Source organism: Penicillium concentricum (assembly GCF_028827145.1).
Source record: "Penicillium concentricum strain IBT 3081 chromosome Unknown utg000001l_segment0_segment0, whole genome shotgun sequence".
NCBI lineage: Eukaryota > Fungi > Ascomycota > Eurotiomycetes > Eurotiales > Aspergillaceae > Penicillium > Penicillium concentricum.
Window position 1 is genome coordinate 8,961,584 of NW_026622754.1, and position 18,654 is coordinate 8,980,237.

The 18,654-nt window shown below is 49.4% G+C and overlaps 10 protein-coding genes across 10 annotated transcripts; 4 read left to right on the plus strand and 6 right to left on the minus strand.

The window, feature by feature from the left end:
• Nucleotides 1–451: 451 nt before the first annotated feature.
• N7517_003469 (glycoside hydrolase family 47 protein) lies at nucleotides 452–2,155 on the minus strand (the record flags this gene model as incomplete). The annotated part of the gene is made up of 4 exons (XM_056721199.1): nucleotides 452–537; nucleotides 607–781; nucleotides 834–1,881; nucleotides 1,932–2,155. 4 exons carry the CDS (start codon nucleotides 2,153–2,155, stop codon nucleotides 452–454), a joined length of 1,533 nt encoding a protein of 510 aa, XP_056585334.1.
• An 868-nt stretch (nucleotides 2,156–3,023) lies between these two features.
• On the minus strand, nucleotides 3,024–3,478 carry N7517_003470 (GFA family protein; the record flags this gene model as incomplete). The annotated part of the gene is made up of 2 exons (XM_056721200.1): nucleotides 3,024–3,110; nucleotides 3,158–3,478. 2 exons carry the CDS (start codon nucleotides 3,476–3,478, stop codon nucleotides 3,024–3,026), a joined length of 408 nt encoding a protein of 135 aa, XP_056585335.1.
• Nucleotides 3,479–4,847: 1,369 nt separating this feature from the next.
• On the plus strand, nucleotides 4,848–7,583 carry N7517_003471 (histidine biosynthesis protein HIS4; the record flags this gene model as incomplete). The annotated part of the gene is made up of 3 exons (XM_056721201.1): nucleotides 4,848–5,700; nucleotides 5,763–7,319; nucleotides 7,387–7,583. 3 exons carry the CDS (start codon nucleotides 4,848–4,850, stop codon nucleotides 7,581–7,583), a joined length of 2,607 nt encoding a protein of 868 aa, XP_056585336.1.
• A 387-nt stretch (nucleotides 7,584–7,970) lies between these two features.
• On the minus strand, nucleotides 7,971–8,991 carry N7517_003472 (Cytokine-induced anti-apoptosis inhibitor 1; the record flags this gene model as incomplete). Its single annotated transcript, XM_056721202.1, has 3 exons — nucleotides 7,971–8,278; nucleotides 8,344–8,878; nucleotides 8,932–8,991. The coding sequence occupies 3 exons, from the start codon at nucleotides 8,989–8,991 to the stop codon at nucleotides 7,971–7,973; spliced, it is 903 nt and encodes a 300-aa protein (XP_056585337.1).
• A 1,061-nt stretch (nucleotides 8,992–10,052) lies between these two features.
• On the minus strand, nucleotides 10,053–11,370 carry N7517_003473 (uncharacterized protein; the record flags this gene model as incomplete). The annotated part of the gene is made up of 2 exons (XM_056721203.1): nucleotides 10,053–10,907; nucleotides 10,981–11,370. The coding sequence occupies 2 exons, from the start codon at nucleotides 11,368–11,370 to the stop codon at nucleotides 10,053–10,055; spliced, it is 1,245 nt and encodes a 414-aa protein (XP_056585338.1).
• A 206-nt stretch (nucleotides 11,371–11,576) lies between these two features.
• Nucleotides 11,577–12,703, plus strand: N7517_003474 (Zinc finger C2H2; the record flags this gene model as incomplete). The annotated part of the gene is made up of 2 exons (XM_056721204.1): nucleotides 11,577–12,577; nucleotides 12,598–12,703. 2 exons carry the CDS (start codon nucleotides 11,577–11,579, stop codon nucleotides 12,701–12,703), a joined length of 1,107 nt encoding a protein of 368 aa, XP_056585339.1.
• A 27-nt stretch (nucleotides 12,704–12,730) lies between these two features.
• N7517_003475 (BAG family molecular chaperone regulator) lies at nucleotides 12,731–14,086 on the plus strand (the record flags this gene model as incomplete). Its single annotated transcript, XM_056721205.1, has 1 exon — nucleotides 12,731–14,086. The coding sequence occupies one exon, from the start codon at nucleotides 12,731–12,733 to the stop codon at nucleotides 14,084–14,086; it is 1,356 nt and encodes a 451-aa protein (XP_056585340.1).
• A 376-nt stretch (nucleotides 14,087–14,462) lies between these two features.
• N7517_003476 (rRNA-processing protein UTP11) lies at nucleotides 14,463–15,454 on the minus strand (the record flags this gene model as incomplete). The annotated part of the gene is made up of 2 exons (XM_056721206.1): nucleotides 15,334–15,454; nucleotides 14,463–15,242 (listed from the first exon to the last, which is right to left on the minus strand). The coding sequence occupies exons 1-2, from the start codon at nucleotides 15,427–15,429 to the stop codon at nucleotides 14,463–14,465; spliced, it is 876 nt and encodes a 291-aa protein (XP_056585341.1). The 5' UTR covers nucleotides 15,430–15,454.
• Nucleotides 15,455–15,857: 403 nt separating this feature from the next.
• Nucleotides 15,858–16,468, plus strand: N7517_003477 (uncharacterized protein; the record flags this gene model as incomplete). Its single annotated transcript, XM_056721207.1, has 2 exons — nucleotides 15,858–16,026; nucleotides 16,212–16,468. The coding sequence occupies 2 exons, from the start codon at nucleotides 15,858–15,860 to the stop codon at nucleotides 16,466–16,468; spliced, it is 426 nt and encodes a 141-aa protein (XP_056585342.1).
• Nucleotides 16,469–17,238: 770 nt separating this feature from the next.
• N7517_003478 (putative transcription initiation factor TFIID, 31kD subunit) lies at nucleotides 17,239–18,120 on the minus strand (the record flags this gene model as incomplete). Its single annotated transcript, XM_056721208.1, has 1 exon — nucleotides 17,239–18,120. One exon carries the CDS (start codon nucleotides 18,118–18,120, stop codon nucleotides 17,239–17,241), a length of 882 nt encoding a protein of 293 aa, XP_056585343.1.
• Nucleotides 18,121–18,654: the final 534 nt, after the last annotated feature.

The following is an 18,654-nucleotide window of genomic DNA, read 5'->3' on the forward strand; positions in this document are numbered from 1 at the left end:
TGCAAATGGCGCAATTCGATGCCGAGCTAAGATATCTGCCCTTTGTATTTCCCTTATAGAATCTTTAAGCTCTAGAATAATTAAGCAATGTCAGGTTATCCTTCTCTTTTGGTCGAGTCGGCCATATGGCGCTCAGCTATTAATTCGTATAGGCTATCCGGCTCCATTAAATATCGGGTGTTGTTCTCATGTTTTAAACTGGCCCATAGAGCTGAGATGAATGTAATACAACGCGATCGTCTGATGCGACTTATTTTCTTGCGACATCTTGAGTTGAAGGCTTTAGTTTGCAAACTGAGAAATCAGTGTTTCTAGACATCTCGTACGTTATAATAATGGTTTATAAGGTTACAAATTGTGCTTTTTCTTACATCGAATCCAATGGCAAAAGGTAATATAGGCTTGATGCATGCACTATATAGTGTAACTAGTGATAACCCTATCCTAGAACCTAGGTATGCGCCACGCGCACGGGATGAGCCTCAGTGTTGAACACGAACTCATTCTTTTGGCCCTTCTGGACTTGCCACGGGGCATCTATACCAAAACCCAGCATTAGCAATGATTTATGAAAGAGAAAGGTGACTGGAAAGGCTAGCAACTGACCCTCTGCATGTACAAGGTACGCATATTTCAGAACTTCAGCAAAGAGGAAGCTCTCCTCATTATCGTACTTAGACCCCCCGCCAGCTACATTCACGTTGCTTACAGCAGCAAAGCCCGAACTAGTGCGGCAGGTAGAATTGATCGCCTTGAAGCCGTTCCACACCCAGTCACGGTACTATATATAGGTCAGTAGGTTTTGAAACATTAGTAGAAAAGAAATGACTCACGATTTCATTGCCCGTGACGCGGTACGCATAGTAGAAGCTCTCGATCACTTCAGGGCGCAAAACATATGCGCCGCTATTGATATAGAATCCGGCCTTCTCGTAGAAATCCTTTTGGTCGGATGGCACTTTCTTCGGATCCCAGCCCCAGGAGTCTGGTCCGATGCCTGTCAGGGTCTGGTTGTAAGTAGCCTCGCAGCCATCCACAAGCTGCAAGCCGAAATCGATAAAGTCTTGTCGGTTCAGCACGGTACCGCCCAGGATAAAACTGCCGCCGTCGAAGCAGGTCAGGTGCTGTGAGCTAAGATCATATTGGCCGTTGTAGTATGAGGCCAACCAGGTTATCTCCGGGCGAGGGGCGGGATGCGATTGGAGGTGTTTGATTGTCGACTCGGCTGCGAGGACCCATCGGTCCTTGTATGACTTGAAGCGCTTGGGGTCGTACACATACATCTTAATCAGGTACTCGTAGAACGAGTCATCGCCGCCGTTCCACGAGACAGCACCGTCGGTGAAATGGCCATTGGAAATGTTGATGTTGCTTCCCACCAGGCCCGGGAATGGCTCTCCGCTTGATGGCTGAGGATTTAGAAGGTACGACTGGGCCTTCTGGCTTATCTTGGCATATTCATCATCACCGGTCAAATCGGACAACCGGGTCCACTCCAGTACCAGAGTTCCGGTTACTGCAAGACCATTGGTTCTCGAGCCATCATTTCCCTTGGAAGCTATGTCAAGGTTATTGTAGGGAACACCGGATGGCGTATCAAATGCAAATTTCAAGACATCCCCGAGTTTCTTGGACTGGATAAGCAGGTTGTCGACTTGGGTTGAATTGAGGGCAAGATGCGCTGCAGAGTCCTTGAGCAAATCATAGCCGGACAACATGCCACCAAGGTATCGGATAGTAGTCTCAAACAGGCTGACCTCGTCGTTGGTCTTTGAGAAATCAATAGTTTCAATGTGGTCCAGTATCTTTTGAACGGCATCACGGTTACCCATGATAATGGCGGTTGAGAGAGCGTCGACAGCGGAAGCTCCCCATCCATTCCTATCGCGAGTCAACTCACAGCATGCACTGTATAAATCGGATATGCTCACCTGGAGTCACCATAGCCATTGCTCACAGGATGCAACTCGTCATGAGGGAAAGCATATTTGACATATCCATTCCATGCATGTTGGAAGGCTTCCTTGACAGCATCGGCCTTGGCCTGTTTGTCCGAGTCGTGGCGCAAGACCTCTGGTTCAGGGTAGGGATAGGCTGCAGCAGACCCAACGAGGCCCAGCACTGCCAAAGGGAGCGACAGAGAGGAGATACGCATGATTATGTGGAGGGTATAGATATATAGGTTTAGGCAGGATCGGTGCAAACCTAGGAATAGTTTCAATTGCAGAACGAGGGACCACCTGAACTGCAACGCAGGTCAATGCAATTAAATATGGGAGTGCCAGATGATATGTTACAAGAAAGAGGGTAAAAGGGGAAGGCATGCGGGCGGACACACGCGACCCTTGTTTATTATTTTTTTCCCCGTCACTTGCATTCTGATCTAAAATCACCGAGTTGTCGGATGTCATTCCTGTGGAAAAGAAAAGTTCTCGGGCAAGATTCAGGGGTCCTTGGGGATCTGCAAGGGCGCCGTCAACTATTGGAGAATGCAAGTACATCTTCGTTTTTCACATATTTGAGATCTTTGAAGGTATACCTCAAAATTCATCTAGACCTTGGAACTCTCGGACTTCCCCAGGCCATATAATATACGGATGACCGAGCCAGACGACTCCTGGACGTGACGGGAAAACATGACGGATACTCTTATCCAGGGTGTCCAGGATATACTTGAGCACAGGTCTTGGCTGATCAAAAGAACCCTGTCACGCCGGGTGCTTTGACATGCAACATACCCCTCAATGTGATGAGTTTTATCACCGGACTGGAGTGTCTGACATCAAATTCACATTTTGAAAGTGACTTGGTTCCTTGGATTGTTTATAAATGGACAGGTCCGTGCTTGTGAATTTGAACCAGTTTTAAGTAGTTTGGAAGTACTTATCGATTGAGAATATATAGATGCCAAAGCATAGATTGGAATTCTACTATATATTATCTACACTAGCCATTTTCACACTCGAAATAAATATAAGTCATTTTAGGACTTTGAAAATGGATTATGAGTGCAAAGGATTGCTCTAAAACTTGTACGCTGGCCCGACCGACCTTCCATCACACTTGTTGAGATTCAGTTTCTCAATATCAATGTCCTGTAGTAGTCGTACCTAATACGATCAGTAGCTGCAACTATCACATTACCCATTCGACTTACATTGACGGCAGAGATCGGTGGTGCTCCCTCTTCCAGAATACGGATGAAGCAACTACTTCCGCACACCCCGCAGAATTGGTGCTTCGACCTGTGCTCGGCAAAGAGATAATCTTTGAGCGTATCGCCTTGTTCGATGGTAAAATCCTTGTTGAACGGGTAGACGAACAAGTAGCCGTTCTTTGTGCAGATGGAACAGTTGCAGCTATTGGTAGGGTATTCATACAGGGGCGGCGATAGTTTGAAGTTGAATCGCACGGCACCGCAATGGCAGTTACCGGAGTGAGAGCTGCTCTCGCCGGTGGGGGTGGGTGGAAATGACATGTTAGAAATGGAACTGTGAACTTTCTGGGAGTTGACTGGTTTTCAACGGCCTTGGGTTAAATAGATACTTCTAGGGGTATAGTCACCGTAAAAGTCTCCGAGATCCTGTCCCTACTAAAATTCAGAAATCAACCTAAACATTTCATTCAACGATAACACTATTTAATTATAGAGTAAAAGCGTCCAAAGTTATATATTTATAGAGAGAAGAGGCTAGAGAATATTTATATAAGATAAATTAGAGAATTTACTATAGATTATCTAAAGAATAGATAAGTTAATTCTACTATTAAATTTATTAATATTGTTATTTAACAAAGTGGTCAGGTTTATTTCTAGTTTTTGCCAAAATCACGGAGACTTTTACGGTAGAACTGTATGTGTCCGCATTTATCCACCTCTTAACCCGATAGTAGAATGTTTCTCGAGTTTAGCAAGTTTTCGCAGGATTTCAGGTTCAAACGAAGTCCCAGTTCCCCATCCCCGCTTCTGCCTATATCAGATTTCAAGGTGCCTATACATGTTCAAATTTTGAAATCATCCTAGTCTTCAAAATCACTGGGCTCTAGACCAAATTGATCAAGAACTTCCGATACCCAGTACTGATCAAGCGCAAGTCAATGATGTCGCATGTGGACCGAATGGTATGGCCAAGCTAAAAGACGTAGTCATTCGACTTACTAGGATACCCGGGGCGGATACATCATGCAGATCAGCGCCTTTCCGGGTTCCTACAAGCATCTCGCGGGAGACAACCATTGCTCTTGCTGCCACAACAGCATAGTTCGCCTTGTTAGGGACAGTTTGAACATCCTTCGAAAGCCCAAGGCACCAATATTGGTATCTTAGTATGAGGCAGCTGTGAGTGCTACTTTTGCCGGAGAACCATACGGTCTTCTGGCTGTATTAACACCAACAGCTGTTCGAGAATGTTCCCTGGAGCAATGCCAGGTCAAGCCAAGGCTAAAGTCTTGGGTTAGATTATGTGCTGGGATTCCAGGAGTACCTAGTAAAATCTCCTGTAAAATTACCTAGGTGGTAGTCAAGGCAGACATAGTGCTTGGTAACTGAAACATCTAATATAGAATGTAAAAATGCAACAATAGACAAGGTATATCGCAATTTTATAGACAGCCTTGGAGAATAGGGTCATTAATAATTTCACCCATCGATAAAGCCCTCCAGGGCTGGATCTAATCGGATGATTCAGCGTGCGGGCCGACCCCGGAGAAAAAAAGGTTGCAAAGGGGGGAGTCATCGCTCTCCTCCACAATTCCCAATTGCTCAAAAAGGGTCTTATTTAGGGGATCTAACTATCCTCTTCAGTCTTTCTTTCTACTACTATACTATACTATACCTACCCCCCATCATGGCAACACCGTTCCTCATCTCCCACGACCCCTCCTCCCCCACCTCCGGGTCCGGACTTTCGCTCAAGCAAATCGCCTACTTCGGTCGTGTACTGATCAAGGTCTCGAGTCTCGTCCAGGCAGAGCAATTCCTACGCCAGAACTTCCGCGCCCTCGATATCTTCGTCGATGCAACTGAGATCTCCTCTGCCGGCGATCTCGTCGATATCCTCAACGCCGGTGCCGCCAAGATCTTGATCAACTTGGACCAATTGACCACCCTCTCCGAAGAACAATCCGTGCCCTCGTCCCGTCTGCTCGTCAACGCCCTGTCAGACTCTCAATTGGATACTTTCCAGCAATGGGTTGCCGTCAATCCCGAGCGCAGCGAAGCTAGTGTCTGCACTGCACCTTCCACCGTCCCCGCCGCCGCCGAGAAATTGAAGATTAGCTCGGACTCCCCACGGCTCTTCACCACCTTCGGTACTCAGTCAGTATCGGAGGATACCATTACACAGGTCACAAAGCAGGGTGCTATTGCTGTCCTTCCCTCACAGGCATTGACCGTTGAGCGGGATGTGGCTGGCCAGATCTCTGCTGCCAAGCTTATTGCGTCGACCGCTGTGACTGACCAGGCCAATGGCCTGTATGCCACTTCTGTCACTGATGAGCGGGGGGCGTGTCTGGGCTTTGTTTGGAGCAGTGACGAGAGCATTGTCGAGGCTTTGCGTACTGGCACCGGTGTTTACCAGAGCCGGAAGCGTGGTCTGTGGTACAAGGGCCAGTCCAGCGGGGATGTGCAAAAATTGATTCGCATTGGCTTCGATTGTGATTCTGACTGCTTGGTCTTTGTTGTCAAGCAAATTGGACGTGGTAAGAACTAGCTATGTACATTGATGGAAGATGTTTGTATACTGACCATGGTGACTCATTAGGATTCTGCCACCTGGGTACTGAAACCTGCTTTGGCGCATCTACCGGTCTGTCTCGTCTCCAAAAGACTTTGGACGCCCGCAAGGCGGATGCTCCCGCAGGATCATACACCGCGCGTTTGTTCAATGAGCCCAAGCTCATCGACGCTAAGATCATGGAGGAGGCCGATGAGTTGTGCCGTGCGGACACCAAGGAGGAGATTGCTTTCGAGGCCGCCGACCTGTTGTACTTTGCCCTGACCAAGTGCACTGCTGCCGGTGTTAGCCTAGAGGATATCGAACGAAACCTTGACCTCAAGAGCTTGAAGGTGAAGCGTAGAAAGGGGGATGCTAAGGGACCTTGGGCTGAGAAGGCCGGCCTGGCCAAGCCCGAGTCGAAGCCCGCCCCTGCCCCCGCACCCGCCCCGGTCGAGGATCGCACATCCCGAATTGAGATGAGGCGTGTGATCACTGCCTCTACTACTCCCCAGGTCGTCACTGATTACCTCAAGCGTCCTTCCCAGAAGTCCAACGAAGCCATTGTCAACCTGGTGAAGCCAATCATCCAGGATGTCCGCGATGGCGGCGACGCTGCAGTGCTCAAATACACCCACAAGTTCGAGAATGCTACATCACTCACCTCCCCCGTTATCCACGCACCTTTCCCCGCTGAACTTATGAAGCTGTCCCCTGATGTCCAGGAGGCACTTGATATCAGCATTGGCAACATCGACCGCTTCCACTCCGCGCAGATGGGAAGCAATGAAACCCTCGAGATGGAGACTATGCCTGGTGTGGTTTGCTCTCGCTTCTCCCGCCCCATCGAGCGTGTCGGTTTGTACATCCCTGGCGGCACCGCTGTGCTGCCCTCCACTGCCATGATGCTGGGTGTTCCCGCCATGGTGGCAGGCTGCAAGAAGATTGTCCTGGCCTCGCCTCCCCGCTCCGACGGCAGTATCTCCCCCGAAATCGTCTATGTCGCCCACAAGGTCGGTGCTGAGAGCATTGTCTTGGCTGGTGGTGCCCAGGCTGTGGCCGCCATGGCCTACGGCACCGAGAGCATCACCAAGGTCGACAAGATCCTTGGTCCAGGCAACCAGTTCGTGACGGCCGCAAAAATGTTCGTCTCCAACGATACTTCCGCCGGCGTCAGCATCGACATGCCCGCCGGTCCCAGTGAAGTCCTCGTGATCGCCGACAAGACCGCCAACCCGGCCTTTGTTGCATCCGACCTTCTCAGTCAGGCCGAGCACGGCGTCGACTCACAAGTGATTCTCATCGCTGTCGACCTGACCGAGGCCGAACTAAGTGCCATTGAAGACGAAGTCGATGCCCAGGCTAAGGCCCTACCCCGCATGGATATCGTCCGCGGCTCCCTCGCGCACTCCATCACCTTTGTCGTGCGCGACATCAACGAGGCCATGACCCTCAGCAACGATTACGCGCCCGAGCACCTAATCCTCCAGGTTCAGAACCCCGAGTCTCTTGTCAAGGATGTCCAGAATGCCGGCAGTGTCTTCATCGGCGCCTGGACCCCCGAGAGTGTTGGCGATTACTCCGCCGGAGTCAACCACTCGCTGCGTATGTCTCTCTCTACAACAGTTTTTCCTATATCCTCTTTGATTCTTGCTAACATCTCCTGTTACAGCTACCTACGGCTATGCCAAGCAGTACTCCGGTGTCAACCTCGGCTCCTTCCTAAAGCATATCACCAGCTCGAACTTGACCGCCGATGGCCTGCTCGGTCTCGCCAAGACGGTTGAGACCCTCGCCGCTGTGGAGGGCCTGGAGGCACACAAGCGTGCGGTGAGCATTCGTGTTGCCCACATGAAGAACCAGTCATAGGTCAGACCATATATAGATTTCTCTCTTTTTCGGGTTTTATGAAGGGATGTGCCATGAACACAAGTACATATAAAAGCAACGTGGTACCAATAAATTGATGTGCAATTGAATATTTTGCAAAGTAATCTAATTCCGGCAGATCAACATCCCACTGTTATCTGATCCAATGACGTTGGGCTCCACTCAAAATTTCTGTTTACAAAGATGAAAATATGAAAGGAGAAATAGGATATGATCAAATTAAAGCCAAGACGCCCCTAGCATAATTTTGTATGAAACCCCCCAAAAGAAAATCCCAAAAAGCCCAGAGAAACCCAATGCAAGACCCTATACCCCCACTTCCGTCATGAAAAATTGAAAAGTCCACAGTCGTTAAGTAGTTATATCTCAAAGCTGCGCAACATCATTCAGAATCTGAACCTCCTGACCAGGCTTAAAGGCAGGAAGACCCATGTAAGGACAACCATCACAGCGGAAGGCATCACCCAGAGCACAACTTCCACAAGAACCAGTCTTGCCCTCAACGGTGAAGTCCAGCTCGGCCAAGTCGCCCGTATCCAGCTTCATCACGTTCAATTCTTTATCTGCGTTTGCGCGACGCTCTTTATCCTCTGCTTCGAGCTTGTCGGCTAGACCACATGTGCAATCTTTGCAGGCGCGTCGCCGACGGCCGGTCTTGGGCTGGCACTCTGGAGCTGAAGATGGTGTTAGATGATATAGGTCTTGTGGGTATGAGAATGTTTGAAAGGGGGTGACATACGCGGCATTATAGGTCTCGTTAAATCTTCCTCGGAGAGGAGCGTATCTTCATTAATGAGCTCATCATCATCGTCGCGGTCGTGATTAGTTGGCGCGTCGATCCCCATCGGCGCGGCGAATCCTGTGGGAATACTAGGGACTGCAGTTGGCGCGATTGGCGCGGTAGCCTTATTCTTCTTCTTCAGGCCAAACTTTAAAGGGACAGCGGCGGAGGGATCGAAGTTCGGTTTCTCGAAGCCGTTATCGGACTGCACGAGACCGGCCAGAATGGCTTCCATGGCGTCGGAGGCATTGAGGGCGGAGTCTTGGGTTTGCAGCTTGGCGCCCGCCTTCATTGCGGGGACGAGAGTGGCGTATACATCTCGGGTGAGGAGTTGCAGCGCCTCGGAGCGCCGTGCGCCGTCTGTGTCGGTGAGGATGAGAACGAGATCGTAGGTTGTTGCGGGGAGGGAGACGACGCCTGTGGAGAGCCGATCGAGCATTTGTAGGTCTGTGGTTGAGCGGTCGAAAGTGCTAAAGAGGCCGCGGAGTTTGTCCTCGTGAGTGGCGATGGAGGGGGTGCCAGTAGGAGGGTGCGCTTGGCCTGGACTGGCGAGGAGAAATCCACGTCCATATCGTTTGCGTCAATGGTCACGAATGAAGGAGCCATTGTTAATTGTATTTTTTGAGGTATGAAGAAAAGAAGAATTCAGAAGATAACCTTGGAGGGGTGGCAAGTGATTATTAAGCCTTGTGGATTTCCGCGGACCCCGATTAGGAAGATTGTCCTATCAGCGATGGTGTGATTACTTGACTCTTAAGAATAGTGTGTTTTTTTATCTTTTGGGGATATTATTCTCATACGGAGTCCACAGGTAAGGGGTAACCTTGATATTAGAAATCACTTTAACTCACCTGACCTTATTTCAACTCTCTTCCTAAGTAGGTAATCCACCCTACACATATAACAGGGGATATTGGGCTTGGTCTGTGTCTTTCATTTCCTTTATTTTTTTTATGCAGCTATTCATGCCTTTTGTAGCTCAAATTAGGACTCTTTCGAACTATACAACTTTGAAGGGATGTGTCCAAAATTGAAATATCAGGCGGAAATAATAAGCCCTAACTAGACTAACTTTGCCTCACGTTGAGGACTTCTTTGTAGACAGTTAAATGCTCATCAGCTCCCAACTCAGAAATGCAAGGAAAGAAACCTAGATGGTTTTATACTAATATATTGTGCCGCTATTTATTATTGGACTATCTCTAGCTTTGTTGTATATCCAAAATCAAGACCTACCCTCGAAAATCCTCAGATTTTCGGCTAATGGAGAGATGACAAGTTCAAATATATCATCTTGCATCTTCTCGCTTTCCAGTGTAGGCTCTTTAGCACCAGTCCAAAAGAGACATCGCCTCGCTACCGTTTCGTATTCTGCACCACTTTTGCTCCCCCACAAATTGCAAGAGGCGAGTTGCAGTCTTCAGATTCACGCATGCCTCCACACGATCGTCATCCTCCGGTATACGGAGTGCCTCTAGTTTCCGGCATAAAGACAGTTCGACCAGAACGAGGCCCAATGGAAACAGAATCTCGCTCTGAATGAGTGAAGATGTTGGTTTGTCTCTACATAAGTTCCAGGCATCCGATTCAATGCCTACGTTCCAAAGGACGTATGGCTTATCGATATCTCCAGATGAATCCTTAGTAAACATAATATCGCGGGAGCTCTACTGGCTTTTCAGCCAACTTCCGTGAAATTGGAGCACGCTGCAGGCGAGATTAACTGCACCGCGGAGACGGTAGCCCCATGTGAAATGAAAGCTGCCACTAGGCGCTTTGAATATATCACTTGAAGCCGCGATGAGCTCAGAGAGTGATTGCGATCTCAGACTTCCGGCCAGCTTCCGCACATAATACATATTGTGGCGGTGGTTTTCATCAGAGATAAACCCAATAGGTTCATTTGTCTCGCCGTGGCTCCCCATGGTAGACAGCGTTGAGCAGATGTCTACAATCGGAGGCACCGAAGACATATCAGACGTCATGGATGGCTTATCTCTAGCTGATTCATCAAACGCAAACTGTACTTTGGCCTTCCTTTTAGGGGAGAGAACTTTCTCTTGACTGCCCAAAGGATCCACGCTCGACTGAATAGTATCCGATTCGGCCTCAATCTCGCACCATTCCTTGGCAAGATCTATGGCGCTGCTGGAAGGGAATATCATTCGAAATCCAGGGCCGCGAGAGGACTCTTTGGTATCATTTATGTCCTCTGGCGGATAACCAAGAATAAAATGGATTGAGTGTTGATCCAGACAAGCACATTTCCAATATTTGCCCCGTATTATTGCATTATGCAGACTGCGAGCTAGTTTTTGTGCTCTTTTCTGGCGCAATAGGGGTCGTTTTGATATTCTCCGTTCTTGTATTGTGCTTCGATAATCGGACTGCTCCACTAAGGTATTCAGGGTTTTGTTGGCTACGTCAATACGAGCGAAGAGATCGAGGTAGATGCTTTTCGAGAAAATGTCTTTGAACTTTTTGACCTCCCTTTTGATAGCAGACTGGTCGACTCGATAATTCTGTAGTACGATGAAGGTACTAGTTAGCCTTGCCCAGGTGGAGGTGAGTAGTAAAATATGTATCGTCACTCACCACCGCAACATTCTTGTCCAGTCCTAATTTTCGAGACAATTCCTTTAATAGAGTCGCAATCTCTAACATACTCTGGTTGAAGGGGTAGAAGTCCCTTCCTAACTTTTCATGAAGACTCGCTTGTAGATTCGGTCTTTTCCACAAATTCCTGAGAGGGTTATTTCTCAGTTCGTCCAGCCCACCTTCGTATTCGACCACTCCATCGAGGGCCTGCTCCAGGGTATTGACGAAGATGGCTTGTTGGGTTCCAAGGCTTGATGAATAGCCTTCAAGTTCCCTGCGGTAACGCTTGGCTCCGACGCTCTTGATGACCTCAAGGCCCTGGACATAGTTATCGAGCTGATTGATGAGAAGTGGCAGAAGTGCTAAGGCAATTCCTGCAGCCTCCATCTTCGAGTTGATGACAAGATGAATAGCCAGGCAAAAAGGAAACCCTAGGAAGTCATGCTGCGTAGCGCGGGGGCCAACTCCCATGTCAGCCGCAACCCCATCAGGATCCCTGTCCAACCTCAAAGGTCTGGTCCTGCAGAGTCAGATACTGTTCTTAGTCAAACCATTCAGATAAATGCAAGTGTACCTGCGCAAGAACTGAAAGGATGGAAGGCCCCAAAGACACTGACCCAAAGCATTCTGTCAAGTGGAACGGGAGTTCCCCAATCACTAAACCAAATTTCGATGAACAAGCGGCGTCTTCAGAAACGCTAGTTGGTGAGTATGAGCGCCCCATGATAATGACGACGCCAGGCCCAGCGGCGAGTATTTCTACGACAAATATTTTGTCTGTCGTGGTCCAATGTCTTAAAGATTTAAGTCAGCTTGTTCTCAAAGGCTTGTCATCGTTCGCCTCGGAAGTCCCACCACCGCTATGGAAAGATGAGCTGGGACGTTTGCGGGTTTGGACTGTCAATATCGGGGCGCATCAGACCGGTGAATCATCGCTAGATTATCGATTAAGAGATACATCCCACATTAAAGAGCAGACACTTCGCGTGCTTCAGCGGCTGCAACGAATTACCCAAGATATCAATGATGTTTTACATCACTCACCTGAAGATGACGACTTCTCGGATATAAGTGGGGATGAAGATGATGACGAGCATCAAACAGAAATACAGTCTATATATCATGCTCTGCGAGATACTATCAACAACCTGTTCCAGAAGTCAATGGTCATCCAGAAGCCAGCCCGGCATGATCGCCTTCTTGGCGCCAAAAGATCAGATGCAGTCCTCTATGAACCTTTTGACCGGCAACATGTCACAGAAAAATACCCGCAAGCGGGGGAAGATGTTCTGAACCGTCTTGGACTGGCAATATCACAACGTCGAGCTGTAATGCGGTATCGTGAGCGCCATCGCACCAAACTCGGCCGGGGTCTCAGTCAGGTTATTGAAGACCAGGCAGACAGGCAATCAGTCATTCTGTCAGACACAGTCGCAACTGAGTTTATGGAAGGTTTACCAGCGGCAAAAGACGATTTGGAACTGCTGACTGTCGCCTCACAAACATCATATGCTCAAACCATATTGAACGGGCCGGAAGGGACGGTTCTACCAACTCGGCTGATGGAGCTCCATTTGAATGTCCCTATTGTTTCGTAATAATCAAAATCGCAAGCCGGAGGGCTTGGGCTCGTCATGTTTTCAATGACTTGATGCCATATCTGTGTATCTTCCCAGACTGTCCGACACCCCATCGGCTGTATGAAAGCCGCCGGGAGTAGTTTTCTCATTTGCAGAGCCAGCATTCCATGTCTGAAAGCTCAGGCTTACATGTGGACTGCCCACTCTGCCTATCTTCGATTTTATCTGGGAAGCAGTTTGAAAGACACGTGGGCCGGCATCTGGAAGAGCTGGCGCTCTTCGCATTGCCGCGATATGAAGAAGACGATGAAGAAGAAGCTGCAATTTCCTCTGATGAGAATTCTGATATGTCGCACCACCTGACCGCCGAGGTGAGCTATGATGAAGAAATGAAGACGACATCGAAGCAACACCTCCTGGGCGCCGAAGACACAATAGACCTGCCAGACTATGACAACTCTCGTAGTGACCATGGTTTGAGTTCAGAAGCATCCGAAGATAGATCTATCACGAAGAAAGAAACAAGGCCTCAAGACATATTAGAACCATACCCAGACCCAGAGTCTGCCAAGGAAGACAACTTGCCTAAGGAGATCAATCTTGAGATGCACGAGTCAACAATCAGCCCCGCCGATATGCCCAATTCTGGCCGCCGCTCGTCAAAAGATCACTCGCTGCAAATCAACGAGGATGGTATCGGTTATACAACGGACTATATTGAAGATCTCACATTGACACAGCCAATACACTGGGATCGCCGATGGGACGTCGATGAGAATGGACCCGATATTATCCTTATTAGGAACAATGGAAACATATATCCGCTCCACTTCCGCGCAAATGCCATCGATGAGGGTGCGCTTACCGTTGGGGCGTTGCGGCTGGAAGCTGCGAAGGTAGTTGGAGCTGCTTTTTCCGGCTTTGTTGAGTTATTGTATAAAGGAAACCCGCTCAAAGACCACAGTCAAACCTGCAAAGCAAAGGGGATCCAGCAACACTCAGAAGTGCTATGTATCGTCGTCGACACAGATCCTAGTAGAATCAGGGACTCTTCCGACTATGAAAGAGGCCATGAGAGCCATCCGCCTCAGGCCCAATCCAAAATTATGGTCAATAAGAACAAGGAGACTAAACAAAGTTCTCCTGTTCGCGATGAAACTGAACCCGTATCAATGCCCTTTCTCGCATCACGACACACATCGTCCGCTCCACCTAGCAGCTCGCTCCCGATTCCACCGGTACTAGAAACACTGCCTACAGCGATGGAGCAAGTGTCTGCTTTGACTGTGTGGGCGGAGCGTGTTATCATCCCACTTTGTGATAAATACGCGGCTCACCCGCCGGCCGATATCAAGAAGCGTGATTTCGAACATAAGAAGCTGACCGAGACGATCGTTGTAGTGATGATCAAAGCGGATGGAATTGAGTCAGACGGCGATATGACCGCACGCAATGCCCGCAAGGCCCTCATCAAACAATTGGAACATGCTTCATCTCGGCTGGATGAGGCCGCAATAGTATAGCTACATCGTTCATGTCCAGGACTCCTGTCTTCTGTGGGTTTGTAAGTCATAATTGGACCTTTTGTGAAATGTGTATAGTATTCATAACAGAAAGAGAAGCCGGTTTTGGTATTATTTCAACAACCACATCCAGATGTAGATGTGGCACCACAGTACTTTATATGATTAAATCTACCGGTAGATCAGTCTTCCAGCTATCGCCTGACACAAGGCTCTTGATGTTACCGAGCTTTTTCAGGAGTCGATGGCCAGGACTGAAGTGGGTTCCTTGGATGCTACTGTATGCGCCGGACTGCCTCTATGGTGGTTGGTATCAATATGTACAAAAAGGATGATAGCGAGTCATCACTCATAAACTCCGTCGAAACAAAAACACTTAGCGCTTGCGCTCACGGATCTTCCACTTGATTCCGTCCTTGTTGGTACCTCCCACAGAATTCTCCATCTTGGCCCGCTGCCAGTCAAGCTCTTGCTCTGCGGTCCGGATTTCGGCGTGTTGCTTGTGCAACGCAGTCAGCTTGTTGTTACGAGCCTCGATGGTTCGTTTCCGGAGCTTGCGAGCCCGGCGAGCATCCGCAAGTGCTTGCCGCTCAGCCTGAAGCTGCTTAGGTGTCTTGCGGGTCTTGCTTGACGTCTGATCTTCCTCCTCTGAATCCGAAGCAGGTTCTTCTTTTTGTATCCTCTGCTTCTTCATTGCCAATTGAGCTTGTCGATCTTCGGCAAACACCGTCCTGGTTGGTTTCGGCTGCACCGGGGCTCCGAAATCGAAATCGGAATCATCGTCGAACCCGTCATCCTCGTCATCGCTCTCCTCTCCCTTCTTCCCATCCTTTTTGCCAAGAGCCTTGTTCATGCCATCTTGCAATTCCACTTCGCGCTCCAGGCGCTCAATCTCGCGGCGCACCCGCTCGCCGACTGTCCGAAGATATCCCTTATCTTGCGTCTTGAGCAGCTTGATTGCCTCGTGGCTCAGTCCCTGCGCTGCGGCAGAGTCTCGTGCTGTGCCTTTGCCACGTCCGTGCCGACCCTGGGTCCGGTTCTTGTCTCCCATCATACCGAAGGCGAACTCATCAGGGTTGCGATCCCGCACCTTCTCTTCGAGGCGCTTCAGCTTAGCCTTCTTGGCATTGTAATCTTTGGCACGGAGCGAGTAATCCTGTTGAAGTTAGCACGTTTTCGTCAATTTGGCACGAAAGAAAGCTTGTATTATTGGTAAATATTCCAAGAGTTCCTCCACATGAACTGACCTTGTGCTTCTCGAGGAGACCCCATTTCTCGCGGCCCTGGACCTGGCCACGCTCTTTGTGGTTCCGCCGTTGGACGGCGTTGCGCATGGACGACATGCTGAGTTTTGGTTTTGCTAATTTCCGAGACAAGAAGCCTGGTACGAGAAAGTGTAGAAGGAAGAAAAAAATAGAAAAACAACAAAACGTAGAAGTCTGCAGCAGAAGAGTGTAGTCTGGAGATGCAAAGTCGGAGAACTTTTTTTTCTGATTCTGCCAATAGTAACCTTCTCTCCGCCTGAGCTCGGCTCACTCGCAATCAACACTCCCACTTGGTCTCGATCTTCTCTACAAGGCCATTCAGTAGAACTCTCTTAAAACCACTTCTACTTCTCTCAGTTCACCTTTCTGAGCTTTGGAGCAGCCTAGCTTACATCTTGTCTCTCAACTCCGGCCACCAATCCCCCACCAAAGCAAACTCTCCGATCGAACCATCCCATACATTCAACCTGGTCAACTTCGATCTTTGAGATCGACATACAGTCCCAATGGCTACATCTTCCACATCTCCCGATACCTCTTCAACAAGTGTACCTAAGAGTGCACCCAAACAATATAATCTTCGCAACCCGCTTCCGCTCTCAGCCCCCCAAGAACAAGAAGTGAAACTGCTGTTCTACAAGCGAGTACGCGCCCATTGCGCCCCCGAGATTAAAGGTATGCAGTTTGCATTGCTTTCTACAACAAATCTATCACCTCTCTACAAATAAGGCATAGCTTTGAACTTGCAAAAGCTGGTCATGAGTTTCAAGCGGAGAAGCAAGTCCGGCTCTCCTGGCCATGATCCACTCCCCACACCTCAAAGATGCCTGAAACAACCTACTAACCCAATGATGATATAGCATTCGCCGAGTGCGCCGTTAACCGTACCGTCACTGCAACATGGGTCTGCCGCCAGCAACGTCTCGCAATGAATTCATGCATGCTCGCCCACGCGAAGCCGGAAGAAGAGGACCGCGCACGCGAGGAGTGGTTCGCGGGGTATGAGGAACGGCGACGCGCGCGTGAGGAGGATCTCGCACGTGTTGAGAAGCGCCGTGCGGAAGTCATTCGCATGATGCGCGAGGATGAAGCGCGGACACGAGCAGCTGGAAAATGATCGGGGATTTTCCTTTCTACTCCATGTATCCTCCATCACTCTCTCGCTTTCTTCATTTCTTGTGTGAGTATTTCTTGTCTATATGGGTTTCGGCGTCTTGAGTATTCTGCTTCTTGCGTTTCTCCGAGGTCGGAGGGCGAGGACTTTCGTCTTTGGGCTAAGTGTTTGGGGAAAGGGAGCTGTCGGGCTCTTAGCTGACCTAATTGCCTTGTTGGCTGGGCCTTGTATATCCCAAAGTACTAGGCCCATAGCTCTCAGTCCCGGCGGCCCAGCCTGGCCTTCTTCCCACTCTCAGTTTGATGGACAGATATCAGACTAGTTCCCGCCGGGCAGATCGGCCCTGGACTTTCTTGGCCAACCCGTACTCGGACTTTATATCGTTTTTCTCTCTCTCTCTCCTCATGGCGCACAAAGGCAAGCAAAGCAGGCGTTTTGCTGGGCATCTTTATTACATTGCATGATCATCCCGAATGCGGAGCGATGGGATGAACTGAATTATGTACAATATACACGCGGACGATTGCATATCTTGGTTTAATTGACCAGGATGTCTTCTTTATCGGTTTATTTGCCTTTATTTTCAGGCGATGGGACTTTAACCCCAATTTGTAGACACAAGTCATGAAATAGATGATTTCCATGATAGTAAAAACCAGGACCCCGTCCTATGACAGATTAGGGAGAAAAAGGATAATGACAACACCAAGCGCCAGAAACACCACCAGCCCAAGGCCAAAGGCAGAAGAACCCCCGGGCGTAAATGCACTCCCTTAAACATCAGTCATGTTCCGATCCTCATCTCCATCGCCTGCCTCGCCCATAGTGGTATCTTCGCCAAAGATATCTTCCATCTGGCCATCATTATCATCCTCGTCTTCATTATCTTCGGCTCCGTCACCACCAGCACCCTTCCCATCCCCAGGCTGCTGCATCACATCAGGCAGATCATCTTCCTCACCCTCACTATCCCACTCATCCTTCATATTCCACCCCATTCCAGTAAGACAGAAGCGCTCAGGAGGCAAGCGCATGCCACCAATAACAACACTCTGATTCGCCGCAGGAACTGCGCCATTAGCGCCAGCAGCAGGATCAAAGCCCCGTGATACACCGGGCAAAGCGATACGATTCCTCTCCGATGCGACCTCCATGAGGAACTCCTTCGGCAGCCCTGTCTGGAACTGGAAGTGCAAGCGGGAGGCAATGGCGAGCCGCAATGCGGGCAGAGAAACACTATTCACTTCTCCGGAGCCCTTTGCGCCCGGAGTACCGTCTGTTGCTGCGGCGTATCCTTCCGTCGCGAGGTGCACGGAGTCTTGTAGCACATTGGCAGTGTAGCGGTAGGCGAAGTCGAGCAATTGGAGGGGCACCCGGTCTTGGTAAGAAGTTACCCCGAGTGAGGCAAGGAGCATGTGGACCAGCCGCACGTCCCGTGGTCGTCGCGTTTTTCCGCTGTCTTGGGTTGATATGCCGGGCACTGGTGGTGGTTGTGGCACTGTTGTTGAAGGGCCTGTCGCTGGAACATTGGGTTGGGTCTGGGAGCTTGTTGCGGCGGGCGCGGAGGCCCCGTTCGCGGCGGAGGAGGGTTCGGCCGGTGGAGTGAGAGGTTGTGTTGTGGGTGCTGGACCCTGTGTTTGGGCTGGGGATGCCATTTTTTTCTTGAATTGCTGATCAAAGATCAAGCAGGACGCAGAGAGCGAATTGCGATGTTACGAAAGTGGTCAAGATGTTGAATTAAATGATGATTAGAAGGCCTGGGAAAGGTAATCGGGGAGCATTCCTAGCACAATGCCCAGAGGCTAGTAAACAGCCAAAGATGCGAGCAGCGTTCAGTGTGGGGATGGAGAGAGAGAAACTGATGGCTAAATGAGGCCGAAAAGAAGCATGAGCTCCAGGGCTCCGGCCAATATCACGATTAGGTAATCGCGGTGCCTGCAGCCCTGAAGGTACATGGTCATGTCCTGGACCTTGCTACATTATATTCTACTACTTTCCCAGATAATTTATTGAGTCATTCAATGTGTTTGTGCAAGTCTATTAGCTTGTTTCATTCATTACATCCTATTCATCTCATGGCCCTATTCAACCCTCCAAGTATGTGCGCCATGAATGTATAAAAACAAAACCAGAAACGCCGTGAACACCATGAATGCCACGAATTAGAAAGAGTCGGGCACAAATGGCCG